This window comes from Rhinoraja longicauda, chromosome 11 (assembly GCF_053455715.1).
Source record: "Rhinoraja longicauda isolate Sanriku21f chromosome 11, sRhiLon1.1, whole genome shotgun sequence".
Lineage (NCBI taxonomy): Eukaryota > Metazoa > Chordata > Chondrichthyes > Rajiformes > Arhynchobatidae > Rhinoraja > Rhinoraja longicauda.
The window spans coordinates 37,528,058-37,550,515 of NC_135963.1; the positions used below are offsets into that span (position 1 = coordinate 37,528,058).

At 43.0% G+C, this 22,458-nt stretch overlaps 1 protein-coding gene across 1 annotated transcript in view; it reads right to left on the bottom strand.

The window, feature by feature from the left end:
- Positions 1 to 896: 896 nt before the first annotated feature.
- The window catches only part of pappa2 (pappalysin 2), a 266,339-nt gene continuing 244,777 nt past the window's right edge, over positions 897 to 22,458 (bottom strand). Inside the window, exons 21-22 of the mRNA XM_078407399.1 lie at positions 18,877 to 18,975; positions 897 to 8,191 (exon numbers count right to left, since the gene is read on the bottom strand). Of these exons, the coding sequence (XP_078263525.1) occupies positions 8,087 to 8,191; positions 18,877 to 18,975 (204 nt within the window). The 3' untranslated portion in view covers positions 897 to 8,086. The remainder of the gene's footprint in view (positions 8,192 to 18,876; positions 18,976 to 22,458) is intronic.

The window sequence follows — 22,458 nt, forward strand, 5'->3', positions numbered from 1 at the left end:
GGTGAAGGTAAAGAACACAGGAGTTTAGAAGGATGAGAGGGAAACTTATAGAAACATATATAAAATTATAAAAGGACTGGATAAGCTAGATGCATGAAAAATGTTGGGCGAGTCCAGAACCAGGGGACACAGTCTTAGAATAAAGGGGAGGCCATTTAAAACTGAGGTGAGAAAAAACGTTTTCACCCAGAGAGTTGTGAATTTGTGGAATTCTCTGCCACAGAGGGCAGTGGAAGCCAAATCACTGGATGGATTTAAGAGAGAGTTAGATAGAGCTCTAGGGGCTAGTGGAATCGAGGGATATGGGGAGAAGGCAGGCACGGGTTATTGATTGGGGACAATCAGCCATGATCACAATGAATGGCGGTGCTGGTTCGAAGGGCCGAAGGGCCGAATGGCCTCCTCCTGCACCTATTTTCTATGTTTCTGTTTCTAAGCCCCAGAGAGCCGGGTTCGATCCTGACCTCGGGTGCTGTCAGTGTGGAGTTTGAATGTTCTCCCTGTGACTGGGCGGGTTTCCTCCCACATCCCAAAGATGTGCGGGATTGTAGGTTAATTGGCCCCTGTAAATTGCCTCTGGTGTGTAGCAAATAGATGGGAAAGTGGGATAACACAGAACTAATGTGAGAGGTGACATATTGGGTCGAGACTATTCTTCAGGCTTGAACCAATCAGTGTAAACTAGCTATTGCACATCCTTCTTACACATATACCTAATGTGAAAGGGTGATCAACGGTCAGCGTTGACTCCGTGGGCTCAAGGGCCTGTTTCCATGCTTTATCTCTAAACTGAAGTAAACACTTCTACGAACAAAGAATTTGGACCGCATTGAGACTGATAGGTCCTAATTATATCCGAGGAAAGGGTAAAAAAACACATTGATTTGTGAGGATAACTTTATTTTTGTTCAATTTTATACACACAATAAATCCATAAGACTCAAGCGTTGAAACAAAAAAAAGTTTAATATATTGGACTTGTGTTCAGTGTTCATTAGCCCTCCAATCACTAAAGAAATCCTTCAGCAGTGTGTTGAGTTCCAGTTTTTTACAGAGTATATCAGCAGCATAAAAGAGTGCATTGGAGACGGTTATGCACCAGGTTTGTATGCGTGAGGTCTGACTGTCTCGCACTTAAACATGGGAAGTAGAGACAGAAAGCACCGCAGCCAGCAAGAGAGGAGTGAGTTTGTTGCCTGTGAGTGATGTCCTCACTAGTCACTAAAAATCACCTTCCTTTTTAGCATCAGAATCTGGTGAAAATCATGTCCACCTGGTCCAGATTTTTCACTTACTATTGAACGTTTGTGCAAAGAAGCTTTCTTATTGTATGGGTGCGTGAACTGGCTTTTGTTGAGGTTCCTTCATTTCTGCCAATGGCTGGGCACTATGCTGAGAAGCGTTTGAGGGCAGGACAACGGACAAAGCTCTTACAGTCGACACAAAAGCTGGAGTAAGTCGTCTCGACCCGAAATATCACCTTTTCCTTTTCTCCAGCGATGCTGCCTGACCCGCTGAGTTACTCCAACTTTTGTGTCTATCTTTGGTGTAAGCCAACATCTGCAGTTCCTTCCTACACACAAAGCTCCTAGAGTGACTGGTTTCTTCAGCCCCTCTTTTGGAAAATTGGTCTGAGGACCTCCCACATTGGATTGGGTTTGGAAGGAGTCACAAGCATTAGTTCTGAGGTACAGTATGTTCTAGCCATTCTGTTACAACCCTCATAAAGCCTTCCAATAAGTAGTGTGGAGTGCTATGTCAACAAGGTACATTTTGACCCTTTAATGACTGGGTGGACAACACTGAACACAGTCTTGTGCATATTACAATAGTTAAAGAAGAATACTTAAACAAAAATCATAAATGAGCAGCAACCATTAAAAGACATCAAATAATACTCTAAGTGGCAGACATTGCTTACAATTTATCAGGGTCACTGTATTTCAGAGTGAAGTATGAACACTTATCCATTAAATGGTTAATCTTTCTGTTCAATATTTGAACAAGAGCTCTTATAAAAAGGACTCTTTAACAGTACAACAGCCTCTTACTAACTCTTACATTATTTGCTAACGCACGCTTGTTTTCAGACTATTCTCTAATGGAGAAGTTATTGCAAGCTTCTTCGTAGTAGGCTAAACATTTTGAGTGGCCAACTAAATTTCTTCTCAAGGACATTTCTCAAGGAACAGCATGTGGTTTTTAGACATTTCAAACTTTTGAAATGTTGACTAGACTATCCCTTTACTCCATTCTCCTTTTCCCCCATTTCCCACATATCAATGTTATGAAATCAACCCACAGTGTAAACCTTCTTCATAACTATACAATAAACTGCCTTCTGCCCATTTTGGAAAGACTGGACATCTTGGGCCACCTAAAATGTTATCACTATGTGGATGTGGACTGGACAATGAAGACATTCATGGTACGGAATGTTCCATTAGCAATCACTCTTTAACTTTTCAATTGCATCCGCCTGCAAATGCAGAATTATCTGGATCTGGTTCCTTCAGAGAGCTCACCTCTCTTACCTGGCTCCAACCATGAACCATAATGATCCATGGTACCAAGCTGTTGAAGTAATTGGGGCTCAGGGAGGTGGTAAAGAATGGAACCCCATCGGGATTAATTAAGTACTTGCCCACAGGTGTAAATGTTCAGTTATTAAAAAGTGGGAGCTCATCTTTTTAAGCACATTTCTAAATGCCAAGGAAAGCAATAATCCCAGGACACATCACCATGGCTAAGATTAGAATAACAATTCAAGAACACCTTAAGGTGTTTTCAATCTCACTTTAAGGAACGTCTGTAAAGTGGCTGAACTTTCTTTTGAAAGTCTGGATTTTTGAAGCATAGCTGGAGTTTTATGGTTTATCTTTCTGGTATATAGTGGGATGTAGGTGCAAAGAGAGAAATGAAGCTAGCTAAGTAGATTAGATAAGCAATTTTGTGGGCTGTTGTATATAATTATAATGAAAGGGACCAGGAGTGTTAATCGATGCATCATTTAAGAACCAGGAAACATAGCCCTCTGTCAGTGACACAATCTTATATCCATCACAGTCATTTCTATTGAGTTAGCTTTGTTTATTCGTAAGCAGCACTAGCCCTGTGTCCTTCTGGCACGGTGCCTTACAACGCCAGAGACACGGGTTGAATCCTGACTGCGGGTGCTGTCTGTGCACAGTTTGTACGATCTCCCCTGGCCCTGTGGGTTTTCCCCAATGCTTCAATTTCCTCCTACACTCAAAAGACATACAGGCTTGTAGGTTAATTAGCCACGATTAAAAAAATTGTGAATTGTCCCTTGTGTGTAGAATAGTACTAGTGTATGGGGATCACTGTTCAGCGCAGACTTGGTGGGCCGAAGGGCCTGTTTCCACACTGTATCTCTAAACTAAATTAAACTAAAGCATTATCTTAGCAGACAGATACAAGAGGTGCTCTCTTGAGCATTTTCAAATTCTTTAGACACAATATATTCTAAGACCTTGTGTAAGCTTGTCCGAAATTATCTTACAGTGTAAAAAGGTGCTTAACAATTGGATGCAGATAATCATTGCAGGGCAGTACATTCCAATCCAAACCTCTTGGCTCTTAAAAAGACATAACGGGCTGAAGTAACTCCGGAGAACATGGATAGGTAACATTTCTAATCAAAACCCTTCTTCAGACTCTTAAGAAAAAGGTAACTGACCTGAAACATCAACTGTCCATGTTCTCCAAAGGTGCTGCCTGACCCGCTGAATTAGATCTCCAGCATGTTTTTTTTGTAAACTAGCATCTGCAGTTCCTTGTTTCAACTTCTTGGATCTTGCTTGTACGCGGGTTTGTAAACTAGTCTTTTGTTCTACATCTAAACTGTGAAACTTGTCTGTCATTGTACCCACAGCCACACATGTGGCGATTCAAATGATCTTAACTCCATCCCATCACCTGCAATGGCATTGCAACCAGAAACACCTTTCCAGGGATTCATTATTCTATCCTGATGAGGATTCTGTCTATAGCAGCAGATGACTTAATCAGAATGATTGTAGACTGAAAACTATTGTGGCTGTATTTCATTATCCATCATTAATTGGTCTAGGTGAAGTTCCATGAACAACAATTGTATTTAAATAGTGTTTTAATGCAGTGAAATATCCCAAGGTGATTCACAGCAGTATTTTCAGCCAGACTTTGTACCTGAGCCACAAAGATATTAAAACCGATGATCAGAAGCTTCGGCAGAGGGAGAATTTAAGAATGAAAATAAAGTGACTTAGAGAGGTAATTTTGGGTCAAGTCATAAGACAAAGGAAATTGGACAGCTACTAGAGAATTGGAGGAATGTTGAGAACTTGTAGGGCTAGAGGTCTGGAGGAGGTTCGGTGATGGGGAAGAATAAAGTTGTGACTATATTTAATGGGTGCAAACCATTATATAAATAACTATCTGTGCTGCACTAAAGCTGAATGGATTGTCCTGTCCCATAGGAGAAGTTACTATGAACTATCCCACTGAGTTACTCCAGCATTTTGTGTCTATCTTTCTATGAACAGATCCAGCCTAAAAAGGGAGGTGCCACCAAATGCCCAGCACTGCAGACTCCCTTCCAGTCCACAGTCACAGCTGTGAATCATTCGAAGTGAAAGCATATAGCCTACGACATTTCCAAATCTCTTCACGCCCCACTGAACATTGAAAATAAGATGCTGCTTTTATTGGAGGAGTGCTGCTGTCCTGAGAACAATATTGAACAGCCAGGGCTTAATTGAAGGGAATCTCAAAGGCACTGCAGATGATGCGACTTTCACAGCATGATAAAAAATCTCTGACAGCTGTTTATTTGTTTTATCCAAAGCCGCTACAAAAGTGAAGTGGAAAACAAAAAGGGAAACGGGTTATGCGGCAGCAGGAGTAAGAGGTTAGGGAAGCACAACACTCCTTAAGCATTAAATTGGGAGTAGTGGGTCACAAGTTGACACTTAAGAGTATGGCGCTTGCATCTGCGAGAGAGAGATGGAAATAGCTGATTGCTGGTCCAATTCCAAGAGAGTTTTACACTCGCCTTCCATTCAGATGTACCATTGCCATCACAAGTTAGGTTAAGTGATTAGAGTCTGGAACATCCTTAAAGAAGTTGATCAACCTTCCTGATTTTCATTGTTCACAGTGTGCAGGAAACATTAATCCCTACCTGCTAAAATGGCTCAATATTACACTGCATTGATCACTAACCCATAGTGGTCTGGGCCATACAAACACTATTTATAAAATCAGACTTCACATTATTGTCCTGCGGTGTCAGGCAGTGCCCCAACAAGTTTCCTTTCCAACCTCCTTTGCAGCTCTAAGACGGTAAACATCCGACACAGAAGGTTTGTTGGTTTTGGAATTCTTCAGTTCACACTGATCTCATATGTACTGCCAATACTGTTGCCTCTTTGTGATATTCTTTCTGCGTGGATGTGCCTTAGAAACGCTAAGCCTTGGAAACATTGATGTAGTGTTCGGTCTTAAGTTGTAAAACATAGTTCACCTAGAGGGGAAGTACTTGTCCATCAGGAAGACTACAGGAAAGACTCTGATATCATTGTTCTGCTGTTCTGTGGTACTCTTGCCCTTTGCAGTGATTGGACTAAAGTATAAATGGTGACTACCTCCCTTGGCTGGACGGTGCTAATATTTCCAAGTTAGAAAGAGTCGCAAAGAAGGCCTTATCCAGTTCAATGAGCAAATGTATTCAAAACTTTACTAAATCACTTTAGCTGAAGACGTGTTCTCCATTTAGTACATCCTTTACCGTCGAATAATTGAACAGAGAGGGAAGAACAGCAGACAAATGGAAAAGAAGAGAAAGAAAAGGCTGAGGTAAGTGAAGATTCAACATAGTTTGATATTGAACTAGAACGTGGGAGCAGGAGGTAAAACGGATGGTTTTGTTATTATTTGGGCCTTACATTTTTTGAAAAAAACTGTTCAAGCTTATGAAAGAGATGAGTGGGACCAATTAGATCACTTTTCAGAGATGACAAAGGGAAATTGTTCTCCTTTTGTGATCTATCATACGATGGATTTGATCAAAATCTCTTTCCATTAACGAGGTTATTTACTTTATTCAAAAGTTTTGTTATTTCGACTCACAGCTGTCATCAATGCCTTGACAAGGTTTAGATACAGAATTAAGTTGATCAGTCTGAAGAAGGGTCCTGACCTGAAATGTCACCTATTCATGTTTCCCAGAGATGCTGTCTGACCCGCTAAGTTACTCCAGTACTTTGTGTCTCTTTGTTTTGTTAACCGGCATCTGCAGTTCTTTGTGTTTCTGTCTTAGTTTCACAATGATTTTGGTTTAACAAATGCAGGCTAAAGACTTTGGTGTACTATGCAAAACCTACATATTACTATAAACACTGGCTGAAGGCTTACTGGTGGTAGACGGCCTTGCAGAATTGAGGTTGCAATTGGATCTGCCATAATCCTTTAGAAGGGTGGCACAGACTTGGAGTTAAAGTGGCATAAAGTCATACAACGCTGAAACAGGCTCTTTGGCCCAACTTGCCCGTGCCGATCAACATGCCCCATCTAAACTAGTTCCATCTGCCTGCTTTTGGCCCATATCCCTCTAAACCAATCCTATCCATGTACTTGTCTTGAACAGAGTTTATAGAAAAGATCTACTCGAAATTGAGCCATGGATGAAGGGCTTTGTTTGGTTGGAGACTGTCAATTGGTGAAGTCCAGCTTGGGGTAAGTCAGAAGGATATTTGATAGAGGTGTTCAGAATTGTGAATAGTTTTAATTCAGTAAATAAGGAGAAGCTAAATAAGAATAAGTAGACAGGACATACATAAGATGATATTCAAACAGCCCAAGATGGTTTGAAACAACTTGCAGTGAGCCGTTGTGATCTAGGTTGTGTTGACTGAAAAGAGCAAAGTAACTTTGGATGGAAATTGGATAAATATTGTAAGTGGAGTGCTCTCGCGTAGCTGTGAAGAAAGACCAGCAATGACTGACCAATTGAATACTTGAATAGCAAACTGTTAGCTCAAGTGCACCGACCTGAATGATCTCCATCTATGTTACATTGCAGTATGGCTTTAACTTTTTCCATTAACAAACCTGCTTAGGTTAACAGGGTTCGCTGCTTCTCATTCTGCTTTTACAATCGAAAGGGTTTAAACATGGAACACTAGATACTAATGAGCTAACTATACAGGTAAACAAACCATGGTATTGAATTAGACTGTCTTCATCTATCCAATGCAGAGCAAACATGAGCTTGACTCACAGTTTTGGCAGGGCTTGTAATCCCTTTATTATTTCAGAGGTATTTTCCGAGTTGACTGTTAGAATTCTAAGCAACACATTAGGTTTCACCAGCATGTTACTTGCAACCAACTAACTTGTATTTCTGTTCAGGGTAGATGTAGATATACCAATGTTGGTTGGAAATGGTGTGGAATGGTTGAAGAGGTTTCCGTCTATGTTTCATATTCATAATATCAACAGAGTAATGACGTCGCTGTTAGCAAATGGCCATTCAGCACAATATTGAGTCGTTTTGATTCCTCCATCTTAGGTGAAGGATGGGAGTGAGTGAGATTGAAATCAGAGGAAATGGCATAAATAGGGAGGAATGGCTTCAAAATTTAGTCTGAAAGTGGGCAAGAGAACTGATGGAGGTAGGGAGCTTGACACTTTCGAAGAGCTCTGTAGAAAAGGGAATGAGCTGAAAGTATGGAAGAGTGACTAGCAGTGACTAGCAGTGTAACTTGAGTGAATGCAGGAGGAGCACAAGTCAAATGCAAATCTCACATTGTATCTCACACAAAGTCACTGTGCTGCAACCATCTGACTTCTGCACAGTTTAGCCTCTAGGTGTCAGAATGAAACTGCTGAATTTTTTATCATTTATGTCCATTGTTAAGACAGTTTCATTTGTTTCTCACACAAGTTCACAGAGAAAAAAAACATTGCCTTTGTAACTCCTGCTTTCTTTGAATAGAACAAAATAAGGTTTTTGTGACATTACTGCTGGACCGAGGCCAGAAGGCTCCTGGCTGGATGATACAGTGTCTACTTCTCTTCCATGTTAGTGAAATCCAAGTTGTCTTTCTTTCTGAAGGTTCTCCTCTGCATTTGGGTCCCGGCAAGTACATTCATCCTGATCATCACAGTCAGCAGCAAAGGGAATTACCTACGGGGGAGCAATTGGAAAGAGCACAACTTGAAGTGGAAGGGTATTAAGATAAATAACAATAAAACTACAGATAAGCTACGAACAAAGAAAGTACCAAAAATGTTGGGCTCAATGTTGAAGGTTTTATGCAACTACAATGCTTACGTCAAGGAATAGATGCCACACCATCCAACCCAGGCAAATGCAGGAATGAAATAGCTGATGAATTAAATAGCACGTGAAGAGAAATCTAGCTGTGAACTTTACAAAGTCATGAGGGATGCCAAGATACAAATACAGACCAAGCTAGAGTCCCAGACTAATCACATAGACACACAATGGTTGTGGCAAGACTTGCATGGTATAACAGGCTTCAAAGCAAAGTTGGCCAGAATTGCTGGCAGACAGGGACTGCACAGTGGTGCAGCAGTAGAGTTGCTGCCTTACAGCGTCAGAGACCCGGGTTCAATCCTGACGATGGGTGCTGTCTGTATGGAGTTTGTATATTCTCCCTGTGACCGCGTGGGTTTTCTCTGGGTGCTCCGGTTTCCTCACACACTCCAAAGACATGCGGGGTTTATAAGATAATTGGCTTTGGTAAAAGTGTAAATTGTCCCTAGCACGTAGGATAGTATGATCGTTGGTCGGTGTGGACTTGGTGGGTCAAAGGGCCTGTTTCTACACTGTATCTCTAACGTCAAGTCTAAAAATGCACCTCATCCGATGAGCTCCATGCATCTATGATTGCTTTGAATATACGGTCAGTTAATTTATGTCACCCACCCCAACAGCTTTGGATGCGCCTTTACCCAGAGTCACCATCACAGACGTCAGATCAGCCTTGCTGAGAGTGAACCTGTGGAAAGTATTGTCACAGATGGAGCTTCAAAACTATATGGACCAGGTGACAAGAGTATGTGAGAGCATCATTATCATCTCCGTACACCAAACTAAGGTTCCCACCTGGTTTAAGAAGACCACTATCATCCCAGTGCCAAAGAAAAGAAAGGGAGCGTGTCTTAATGACAGCTATTTGATGGCTCTGATGTCCATCATCAAGAAGTACCTCAGCAAAGGTTCTGGGGGCAGCACAGTGGCACAGCTGTAGAGTTACTGCGCTAGAGACCTGGGTTCCATTCTGACTACGGGTGCTGTCTGTATGGAGTTTGCACGTTCTCCCCATGACTGCATGGATTTTCTCCAGCTCTGGTTTCCTTCCACACCCCAAAGACGTACAGGTTTGTGGGTTAATTGGGTTGGTAAAATTGTCAATTGTAGGATAGTGTTAGGATAGTGTTAGTGTGTGGGGATTCGGTGGGCCGAAGGCTCTATTTTCGCGCTGTTTCTCCAAAAGTTTTAAACCAAAAGTTCCAGCTCAATCTTTGCCAAGCCACCTGTAACTTCGAAAACACACACATCTTGCAATACATAGAGGCATAGAGTCATGCGGCATAGAAACAGGCCCTTCAGCCCAACTTGCCCATGCCGACCAAGATCTCCATTTACACTAATCCCACCTGCCTACTTTTGGCCCATATCCCTCTAAACCTTTCCTATCAATGTAAATACGTTTCGGTAAATTATTGAAATTTCATTTTAATTGATACATCACAGGGAAGTAAGCTGAGTAACTAATAGTGTAAGTATCCTTGTAATGTCACAGCAATTATTTGTGATACAAAATTAAAACATCAGCTATAGGACACAGAATATAGAATAGTACAGCACAGGAACAGGCCCTTCAGCCCATAATGTCTGTGCCAAACATGATGCCAGAACATCCGAAATAACATCTGCAAATGTTGGAAATACTCAGCAGGTGGGACAGGATTTGTGGAGATGAACTGTTAATATTTAATTCTGCTGATAGAATCAGAGTCATACAGCACAGAAGTAGGCACTTCTACCCAACATGTTGACATCCCATCGACACCAGTCTCACCTGCCTGCATTTGGGCCATATCCCTCTAAACCTTTGCTACCATGTACTTGTCCAAATATCTTCTAAACTTTATCATTGTACCTGCTTCACCTCGGCCCCGTGCCGCCAGCGCTGGAGCCAGAGCGAGCCGTGGACACGAAGCCTCACCTGCAGCACGGTGGCGATTGCCGGCAACATCAGCGACAGCCATCTTGTTGAACTATCTGCCTCCGCACTGCACCAGGGGAGGAAAGTCAGGCACGGGGCGCGCTGGGACGGGCGCCGGTCCTCCCAGCGGAGGGGGGGTGCAGCTATTTAGCGTTAGCGGCAGCTCATGGGCTCAGCAGCCCCCTCCCCCTCATTGGCCCCAAACTTCTCCTGCATTGGTCTAGCACCCTCTCCTCCCCTCTACTTCCCTGTCCCCCCCCCACTCCATCCCTCCTCAACCCCCCTCCCCCCCCACTCACCCACTCCCTCCCTCAACCCCCTTCCCTCACAGCTCCCTCCCTCACCCACTCCATCCCCTCTCAACCCCACAGTGGTGCCCTCTGCTTACCAATAAAACACTGTACCCATCTGTACAATGCTCAGTGTTTTCAGGCAGTTGTAGTTTGTGAGACAACACAACACAAGAAAACATGCATCTTCCTGGCACCAGAATCAAACGTTTGGTGACTGTACATATGGTACGAGTTTTAGTTTTATTTTCTCTCCTAACTGAATCAGGATGTTAGATTGCCTCAACCATTTGGATATTTGGAGGGTTTGCACTCATGATGAAGATGTGGGGTAGTTAATGATCCCTTCATGACTGTTTTGTAAAGCGTCTTTGAGCACTTGGAAAAGCGCTATATAAAATAAATGTTTATTATTCAGCTCCAGATTTAATACCAAGTTATTAGAAACAGTAAGCTGGGGAGAGTATGGCTGTGTAAGCAGGAAATAAATTTCAGCAGTCTTCTGCAGTGGGAAGTCTGACACAGATGACTGACTTCCTACTCTTGACCACAATGCTCAAATATTGCTTCCTACTCTTAACCACAATGCTCAGGTTCTGATATTTACAGCATGAAAATATTGGCATTTTCGTCAGGAAAGACTAATTGGCGTTGGCTTTAATCACAAATCACTGGCCGATGAAAGCTACAGCCCAAAATCAATAACATTACTTTAATATATTACGTTTCCCTCAGTGCTTCTATACAAGGGAGAGATAAATACCCACACTTTCAGATATTAACTTGAGGACCAACCTTATTTATCTCCATTACTACCTTGAAACTTACAGAATTGTGGTCACCATTTCCAACAGGCTCCCCAACTAAAACTTCCACCACATGGCCAGTGGCATTTCCTAAGATTAGGTCAAGTACAGCTCCATCTCAAGTTGGACTATCAACATACTATCTCAAAAAACTATCTTGGATACACAACAAATTCCACCCCATCTAAGCTCCTGACACTAAGGCAATTGCAGTCAATACTTTGAATAATAATAATAATAATAATAATAATATTCATTTATTGTCATTGCAACGAGTACAACGAAATTAAAAAATAGCCAATCCTGACGGTGCATAAAAACATATATGCAATAAATGCAAAAACAAATAAATACAATTATATTAAGTACAAAAATTTTAACAGAGTTGCCTAGTGCAGAAAGTAGTGTTCAGTTCTCGTATGGCCCTGGGGTAAAAACTGCTCTTAAGTCTGTTTGTTCGGGATTTGATCGACCTGAAACGTCGACCAGAGGGCAGATGAACAAACAGACGGTGGCCGGGGTGGGATGGATCTTTTATTATTTTGCCTGCTCTACTGAGGCAGCGTAGACTGAACAGGTGCTCCAGGGAGGGCAGTGAGCAGCCGATGATCTTCTGGGCCGTCGTGATGACCCTCTGAAGGGCCTTCCTGTCCTTTTCTGAGCAGCTGGCATACCATGTGGTTATACAGTATGCCAGCACACTCTCGATGGAGCAGCGATAGAAGGACATCATGAGCTTCTCCTGCAGGTTGGACTTCCTGAGGATCCTCAGGAAGTGGAGTCTCTGCTGTGCCTTCTTCACTGTGGTGATGGCGTTGGTAGACCAGGTAAGATCCTCTGCGATGTGCGTACCCAGGAACCTGAAAGCGAGTACCCTTTCCACACAGACCCCATTGATGTAGAGTGGGTCGTGTTCTGCACTGGTTTTCCTGAAGTCTATTATAAGTTCCTTTGTTTTGGAGGAGTTCAGTACAAGATTGTTCACTGAACACCATGCTGCCAGCCTTTGGATTTCATCCCTGTAGGCTGTCTCATCTCCTCCTGAGATGAGTCCAACCACAGGCGTGTCATCCGCGAACTTGATGATGGTGTTGGTGGGATGGGTGGGGGCGCAGTCGTGAGTGTAGAGGGAGTAAAGGATGGGGCTCAACACACAGCCCTGTGGTGAGCCAGTGCTCAGTGTAATGGTGGAGGAGAGGTGAAGGCCTATTTTGACGGTCTGGGGGCGGTTGGTCAGGAAGTCCTTGATCCATTGGCAGATGGTTTGGGAAAATCAATCATTTGGGAAAAAAGTTAAACACTTCAACTTTGGTAACCTTATTGCTTTTGTGCCTTTCTGCAAATTACTTATTTATTTACCTCTCCCATTCCTGCTGGCTATTGGGAGGCTTATAATATAATCCCATAACGTGATCACCCCTACATTCTACCCATTGAGTTTATAAAAATGATCTCTCCAGCTATAAATTGTTCCTTCTTGCCCAAGGCCAGGATTTAAAATCACTCTGATTTCCCTGCTGCTGTACTTTAATACAGCGCTACTGCCAATGACAGGTCTCCAGTACCTCACCACGGTAGTCTTACTTCACCAGGTTATATGGACAGTCAGTGCCGGGAGTCTGTTTCCTCAAGGAAAAGGTCATCACGAACTTCTCCTTGTTTTCATGCACAAGAGCTTTGATTCTACATGTGACTCATCTATCATGGGAATCCTACCCCCATTTCTAGCTGCCCCCTACAACCCCTTGTATAGAAGCACTGAGGGAAACGTAATATATTAAAGTAATATTATTGATTTTGGGCTGTAGCTTTCATCGGCCAATGATTTGTGATTAAAGCCAACGCCAATTAGTCTTTCCTGACGAAAATGCCAATATTGATGCTGTAAATATCAGAACCAGATCTAAGAGTCGGAAGTCAGTCACCTGCGTCAGACTTCCCATTGCAGAAGACTGCTGACATTTATTTCCTGCTTACACAGCCATACTCTCCCCAGCTTACTGTTTCTAATAACTTGGTATTAAATCTGGAACTGAAGGGATCATTAACTACCCCACATCTTCATCATGAGTGCAAACCCTCCAAATATCCAAATGGTTGAGGCAATCTAACATCCTGATTCACTTAGGAAAGGAAATAAAATACTGAAATTCGTACCATATGTACAGTCAACAAACGTTTGATTCTGGTGCCAGGAAGGTGCATGTTTTCTTGTGTTGTGTTGTCTCACAATCTACAACTGCCTGAAAACACTGAGCATTGTACAGGTGGGTACAGTATTTTATTGGTAAGCAGAGGGCATCACTCTAGTAGCATCAGGCCAGCATCCTGTCCCTACCTTCGTGCTTTAAAGGAAATCTGAACAGTGGTATTAAGATGCATTTGGAACTAAGCTGTGGTATTATACGAATGACATGAGGAATGGTTGCATGGATAACATTACAAGGTATAGACTATTGTGAGCAATTTTGGGCACCATATCTGATGAAGGATGTGGTGGCTCTGGAAGGGGTCCAGAGGAGGTTTACAACAATGATCCCAGGAATGAGTGGGTTAACTTGATGAGCGTCTGATGGCACTGGGCCTGTACTCGCTGGAGTTTAGAAGAATGAGGGGGGATCTCATTGAAATGTACTGAATAGTGAAAGCTTGAAAAGAGTGGATGTGGAGAGGATGTTTCCACTAGTGGGAGAGTCTAGAACTAGAGGTCATAGCCTCAGAATTCAAGGATGTTACATAGAAACATAGAAAATAGTTGCAGGAGTGGGCCATTCGGCCCTGATCATCCAGAATCAGTACCCCGTTCCGGCTTTTTCCCCATATCCCTTGATTCCCTGAGCCCGAAGGGCTAAATCTAACTCTCTCTTGCAAAGGTGAGAAGGGATTTCTTTAGTTCGAGGCTGGTGAATTCTGTGGAATTCTTTGCCACAGAAGGCTGTGGAGGCCGTCAAGGGATATTTTTAAAGCATAGATAGATAGATTCTTGATTAGTATGGGTGTCATGGGTTATGGGGAGAAGGCAGGAGAATGGGGTTAGGAGGGAGAGATCAGCCATGATTGAATGGCGGAGTAGACTTGATGGGCCAAATAGCCTAATTCTGCTCCTATTACTTATGACCTTATGACTAAAAAAAAGACACGGTGCCGGAGAAACTCAGTGGGGCAGCCAAAGTCTCTGGAGAACATTCTGAGTCGGGACCTTTCTTCCTACTGATCAATCTGAAGAAGTCCTGACCCAAAACGTCAACTATCAATTTTGTCTAGAGATGCTGCCTGACCCACTGAGTTACTTCAGCTTTTTTTGTAAACCAGCATCTGCATCTCCTTGTGTCTGCAAGGTATAGACCAGCCAGTTTGAGTATTATAGTTGCTAAAGGGAGACGTTAGTGTGCGCTGTCAATGTGCATCCAATGGGGGTTGTATCCTTGCAAATGTGTTTGGTGTCAGGTTTGAAGCCCGTGACTTCTGTGCTTCTGATATCTGGATTACGTCGAAAAGATGAGTCGAGGCATTGGAAAGGTCCCACCAACATCTCTGCAAAATTCTCCCAATCCACTGGAAGGATAAGCAAACCAGTAGCAGCAGCATGATCCCTCCCAGCCACATGACACTCAATCAGCTCCACTAGGTAGAGCAAGTTAGTCTCATTCCCAACACCAGACCACGCACTGCCATTCCATTCAAAATCCTGCCATGGAGCATCTTACTGGGTGGACAGAAGCAACAATTCTTGAAAAGCAATGTAAGATTCCTATCAATACATGGCCTTCTCTGGTCCATGATCATTCAAAGTGCAGAAGGACCATTTGGCCTTCAATGTTTGAAACTCATTTCCATGCATCGGGAGCACGTTGAAGTCGAAAATGAACAGAAGAACCAATGCATCGTCACACAAATGATGCACCTACCCATCACTTTAGGCATCCCCGCCCCACCTGTGCAAGAGTTCGCATGTTCAACATTGTGCTCAAGTCACCACAGAAATGGAGTATGAGTCAGTCATCCCCAAAGCTAAGACACTGACAGCAAAGACTTGCAGATGGACGGCACGGTAGCGCAGCGGTAGAGTTGCTGCTTTACAGCGAATGCAGCGCCGGAGACTCAGGTTCGATCCTGACTACGGGTGCTGCACTGTAAGGAGTTTGTACGTTCTCCCCGTGACCTGCGTGGGTTTTCTCCGAGATCTTCGGTTTCCTCCCACACTCCAAAGACGTACAGGTATGTAGGTTAATTGGCTGGGTAAATGTAAAAATTGTCCCTAGTGGGTGTAGGATAGTGTTAATGTGCGGGGATCACTGGGCGGCACGGACTTGGAGGGCCGAAAAGGCCTGTGTCCGGCTGTATATATATGATATGATATGATATGGAGACACAAGGAGCTGCAGATACAGTGATCTTTATAAGCCCCATCAGGACTGAATACTGCTTTCCCAGTCAATCCCAACCTCCCTTTCAGCCTCAACTCTCTTGTCTGACTTTAGACTTTAAGACTTAAGAAATACAATGCGGAAACACGCCCTTCGGCCCACTGAGTCTGAGCCAACCAGCGATTCCCGTACACTAGCACTATCCTGCACTCTAAGGACAATTCACAATTTTTTTATCGGAGGAAACCCACGTGGTCATAGGGAGAACATACAAACTCCATACAGACAGCACCCATAGTCAGGATCATACCTTGGACTCTGGCGCTGTAAGACAGAAACTCTACCATTGCGTCACCCTGATTTTCTGGCTGGGAAATATACCAAGACTCCTTCCTCCTCAAAGCACTGAAACCAAGAGTCACTTTCCATTGATGGACAATAATTCCTAGTATTTAGAATTAATATTTCCATCCAAAATAGCAACGTTCCCTGGTATCACCCCATTGGATGTAAATCCAGTCTCCAACACAGTGAATTACCTGACTCAATAACTGCATTGAATTATTGCCCAAAACAAAATATTTACATCTGAAAAATTTTCAAGTGATTATTTCCATAAGCCAGTGTTTCTGAGCAAAAACATATCCTACTGTGACGTTCATTAATTAGAATCCTCAAATAGCCAGTGGCAGTGGGATTCTAGCCATGAATGCAAAGCACAGACATACTGTAATAAAATGTTTAGTGGGGCAGTTACTGGCGCAGACAGCACGCAGCTTAAGATGTGTTTCAGTGAGAGTCCCCCACTGTGCTTGCAAATAAAAGAGTCACAGTAAATAGCATTACCATAAATTTAACTTTATAACTTCAGTCAATATTCCTACTGGGCAATCCTTCAAACCTTAAAACTTTAGCTGAAATAAAAATAATGATTACAAACTAAAGGAGGTTTCCCTGTTTTCTTTGCTTGGAGCCAAGATTGGGAAAGTGACATCATTTTGTTTAATGAATGAATTATTAGGCCTAACTTTTAAACGTTCTTCCCTCATCAGCAGCCTCTGCTGGAGAGATGGCCTTGGTATCACCCCCTGGGATGGCTAGTTCCTATGGATTCTGACTGCTTTTTATGCATGTCATCAGGCAAAGACAGGAGCCGACTATGATTTTTTTCCAACAGTCCAACGACCCAATGACTATTGTACGTCCCTCCGGTTTGCTTTTATAGCTTTAGAACGACCAATTTCATCCACGGACATCAAGTCAGTGGCTTTGGTGTAAGGCTTGCATTGCATGAGTACTTAGACTTTTTAGATTTTAGACTTTTAGAGAAACACCGTGAAACCAGGCCCCTCGACACACCGAGTCCACGCCGACCAGTGATCATCACGTATACTAGCACTATTCTACGCAATAGGGACAATTTACAATTTTACTGAAGCCAATTAACCCACAAACGGTAGGAAGGAACTACAGATGCTAGTTTACACGAAGGATAGACACAAAATGCTAGAGTAACTCAGTGGGACAGGCAGCATCTCTGGAATGGAATCAACCTGAAACATCACCCATTCCTTCTATCCAGAGATGCTGCCTATCCTGCTGAGTTAGTCCAGCATTTTATATCAACCCACAAACGTCTTTGGAGTGTGGGAGGAAACCGGAGCACCCGGAAAAAACCCATGCGGTCAGAGGAAGAACATACAAACTCTGTACAGACAGGATTGATCCCGAGTCTCTGTCGCTGTAAGGCAGCAACTCTACCACTGTGCCACTATGCAGTATTATATTACATACTGTACTGGTGAACAACTGCACTGTTGGACATTCTACACTTTTAATCAATTGAAAAGCATAGATCGTACTATTTCTATGAGACTTTTGTAAAGCTTCCCAAAACTACCTTAACTAAAATGTGTTGGATTGATTTGTGGTTCAAATCTTATCTTGTGCATTTTATTACATTAAGGATGCCATACATATGATGATAATCAGGCTCCATGCAAAATGTTGAAAATGCATGTCAGCATCCCATACCTTACTGCAGCTGTGTCTGGATTTGGAATTGTGCAGATCGTTCAAGAACTGAGGGTACAATTTTTTGGTGTATTGGCCAGCTTTTGATTGTGCATAAAGTCACAGGGATAAAAGCTGGACATACAGGTTTTTGCAATCCACATTAATCTCCTAAATAGAAAATGTGGTAAACAAAGTGGAAAACTAAGAAGTGGGAAGTCTGGATAAGTAATATAGATAAGTGGGCAAGAAGGAACTGCAGATACTGATTTATACCGAAAATAGACACAAAATGCTGGAGTAGCTAAGTGGGTCAGGCAGCATCTCTGGAGAAAATGAATAGGTGCTGCGTGGGGTCAGAACACTTCTTCAGAGACAAATAATAAATAATAATAAATACAAGTAAGTGGGCAAGAAGATGACAGGATGTTTTGCACATGAGATAATATGGAGCCAAACGCTTCGCTCAGGAATAGATGATTTTAAATTCAACATCAATTCTAAAAGAAGGTCCACCATTACCATTAAAAGGTGGCATAATGGTGCAGCGATAGAGCTGCTGCCTCACAACGCCAGAGCCCAAGGTTCGATCCTGACTATGGGTGTTGTCTGTACTGAGTCTGCACATTCTCCCTGTGACTGCGACGGTTTTCTCCATGTGCTCCAGTTTCCTCCCACATCCCAGACGTGCAGGTTTGTAGGTTAATTGACTTCTGTGAATTGCCCCTCATGTGCAGGACATAGAACTATTTGAACTACCAATTCATTCCACGGGCATCAAGCCAGTAGCTACTGGTCTTAAGCTTGCTTCGCATGGGGATTTAGACTTTAGAGATAGATGCCCTTTGGCCCACCGAGACTGCGCCGACCGGCGATCAGCCCGTACACTCGCACTATCTTACACACTATGGCATATATATATATATGGGCAAGATGGTCAGAATGGACTCAATGAGCCGAAGGGCCTGTTTCCTCACTGTATCTCTAAACTAAACTAAAATTTCCAATGGCTTACTTATACAACTTGAATGGAGAATGGACTAAGAGGTAGGGTTACTTCTGACTGAATCATCTCACTAGAATATCCTGACATCTCTCTTAATTCTGAACACACAATGCTTCCCATCTCTAACCTCACCTTTCTGGAAGAGAGCGTTGACGGGCAGCAGTCGCCTCCGTCATACTGGCAGAATGCCCTGTTGTTGATGGTGTCACACCAACCATCCGCTTGAAAAGGCTGCAACAGGAAAAGCACAAAACGTACAGTTCGGTCATTAAATAGTTAGGGCCAATAATTACTTCTCAGGAGGTGAATGGGAAGGACAATAAAGGCAGCAGCGGGGCTTGGATCAACAGGATTGTGAGCTCAATATGTAATTTTCTGACAGGGTTAGGTGCCTATTTACATGGCGGTGACTATCCCGTTGAAGAATTATTGAAGTTTACAAAACCTATTGATGGAGTTGCGGAGAGAGGGTGAGGTGATGACAAATGAGCAACCCGCATCTACTTTGAAAACCAGATGTGCCGTTGAATGTTTTTAGAGTTTTCGTCCAAACATATCAAAGACCTTTGCTGAAAACTACACAGAACTGCATTTTTATATGTATATGGAACAAACAGTTTTACAAGAGCATGTTTCAAAGTACATCGACATAATTAAGTGTGTTCAAACGTACGCAAAAAGCAGTGAAATTGTATCCACTATGTTCCTACTGAAAATATATTTGTCATCTATCCCCAATATCTGTTTCATTCGTGGCATAGATATCGTACACACATTTGGTTGGCATCAAGTGCATTCAATGATAATAGTTTGCTTTCTCAATGCAATTGAGTTCAGAATTTACAACAAAGATGTAACAATAAATACAGCTTCTCTGATAATTACACCCTAACAAGAGGGCAGACCAGGGTAAGAAATCTGTAATGCAAGGCTGCGTTCAGTTTCAAACTATAATACACTTGCAACTGAGGATACAGAGCAGGCTCACATGTCTGACTTTCAGCACTCCGATTTTGGAACAGGAAATGATTATTTGGCACCAAAAAATTGCTTGTTTTGGCTTTCGAGTTGATTTCAACTCACTCTTCATTGATAGTTATAACAAGGTTACCACCACACCCATCAAATCTCTGCCTCTCTACTGTACTAGAATTTCCTATGCATAATATTAAAGAAAGGTATGGAGCCATTTCTCATGGCAACATTTTTCAAACATCGCAATGTAATTTATTGCTTCCTTAAAGGCCGCCTTCTCTCAAAACAAGAGACAGAGATCAGAGATGCAAGGAACTACGGATGCTCAAACCTTGAGCAAAACACGAGATGCTGGAAGAAGTCAGTGGGTCAGGCGGCATCTGGAGAGGGAATGGGCATGTGACATTTTGGGTCAGCTCAAGACTGAAGAAGGGTCCCGATTTGAAATCAATCCAGAGATCCCGCCTAACAAATACTGCAACACAACAAGTTCCACCAGCACTTTTGGTTGAAACAGAGAGCAGACATCACTTAAAATAACGAGTGTTCCCATGGGATCTGCTGGGACTTCTCCATTCCATGTTGTGACCAAGATTGGCTGCTAACACCCATGCTCTTGTATGGCCCAGCCTCAGCTCAAACCCTCTTTCATGCCTTCATTTCCTCCTGATTTGACAATTCCATACTCTCCAGGACTGCCTCTGCAAAGTTTCAGTTTAGTCAGAATTCTACAGGTTTGTAGGTTAAATACAGGTTTGCAGGTTAATTGGTTTCTGTAAATTTGTAACTTGTCTCTAGTGTGTAGGAAAGTGCTAGTTAGTATATGGGGTGATCACTGGTTGGCACCGACTCGGTGGGCTGAAGGGCCTGCTTCCGCACTTTATCTCTAAAGTCTTAAAGTCTACAAAATCATCAGCATCTTAGTATGGAGCGGCACAGTGGCTGAGCGTTAGAGTTACTCCCTTACAGTGCCACAGAGAGCCCTGTTCGATCCCTTCTACGTGGGTTTTCTCCGGGTGCTCCGGTTTCCTCCCACACTTCAATGACATACAGGTTTGTAGGTCAATTGGCTTTGGTAAAATTGCAAATTGTCCTTGGTGTGTAGGATAGTGCTAGTGCTGGCCAGCGTGGACTCGGAGGGCTGAAGGGCCTGTTTCCGCACTGTATCTCTAAAGTCTAAAGTTAAAAAGGTCTACCTCCCACAGCCTATACTTCAGCTTCATGTCAGCATATTCACTACATTGTTTTTACAGGCTCCCAACACATCCATTTTAAAATTCTCATCCTCAGAGATTATACAGCACAGAAACAAGCCCTTGGGCCCAAACAAGTCCATGCCAGTAATCAAATACTAATTTATACAATATCTAAACTAAACCCATTTTTCAAACAATTCTCTCCACGTTCTCATCAAATCACCAACTCGCCTGCACATGAGCCACCATTAACCAACCAATCCACATGTCTTTGGTATGTGGGAGGAAACAGGGGAGGGGAATTTCAGAGGAGTTCCATGCAATCACAAGGAAAGTGTGCCATCTTCAGGCATTTATTCAGCCCCAGAAGTTAGGATTGAACCCTGGGTCACTAGAGCTGTGAGCCAGCAACTCCACTCCAGATTAAAACTCAGAGACCTCTTCACTCTGTCTCCTCCATACGTATTCTGTGTAAACACAGTATTCTTTCATCTCTGACCTCTGATGTCTCCCTTCTCTGATGTCTACCACATCTCCAAGCAACCATATCAATTATTCAGACTGAAATCACTCGAATCCCTCTGAACACAATAGCATCTCTGGGTGCTCTGGTTTTCTCCCACATTCCAAAGATGTGCAGGCTTGTAGGTAACTTGCCTTTTGTAAGTTGTCCTTAGTTTCCATGCTGAATCTCTAAACTCTATATTTCCTTCGAGACACAGTTCCTGAGATTCTCCAACTCCTCCCTTCCAGTACTCTGTAGCACTGTTTAGTTGAGTTTAGAGAGACAGAGCAGAAGCAGGCCTATCAGCCCACCGAGTCCATGCCGACCAGCGATCCCTGTGCACTTGCACTAGGGACAATTTATAAGCTTTACCAAAGCCAATTAACCTACAAACCTCTACATCTTTGGAGTGTGGGAGGAAATTGGAGATCCCGGTGAAAACCCACGCAGGTCACATGGAGAATGTACAAACTCCGTACAGACAGTTAGGATCAAACCCGGGTCTCTGCCGCTGTGAGCCAGCAACTCTACCGCTGTGCCATCCTGCTGCCTTACTGGTGGTTGTAACTGAAATAGGTTTGGGTCATTCATAATACAGGACTCTACAGCTCCCCCTAGCCAGCGCTCTGCAGCAATGTTTATCTGGGTGAATTGTGGTTATCCTCCCTCACACCATCGGGTTCCACTGCTCTCACAGCCTGGGCAATGCATATTTCCCCACTGACAAGTTAAAAAAGGATGAAAAGAAAATAGACCTGAACCTGGGTCACGATTAATCATATGCCACATTCTTCACTTGACAAGGGAATGCACTCATAAACATCCATCCACTATTAATTGATTCAGCACAGCAGGTTGTTGGCATATTCTGCCACTTGGATGTTATTTCAGGACACCTCAGCCCTTTCAGTCTTTTCTCTGAGTTCTGTCTACGGAAGAGGAACTTGCATTCGCAGCACAATATACTTCAGATCAGAGCAGATCAGCAGATCTACACTTAACTGTTGCTGTCAATTGCCTAATGGTAATTTTATACAT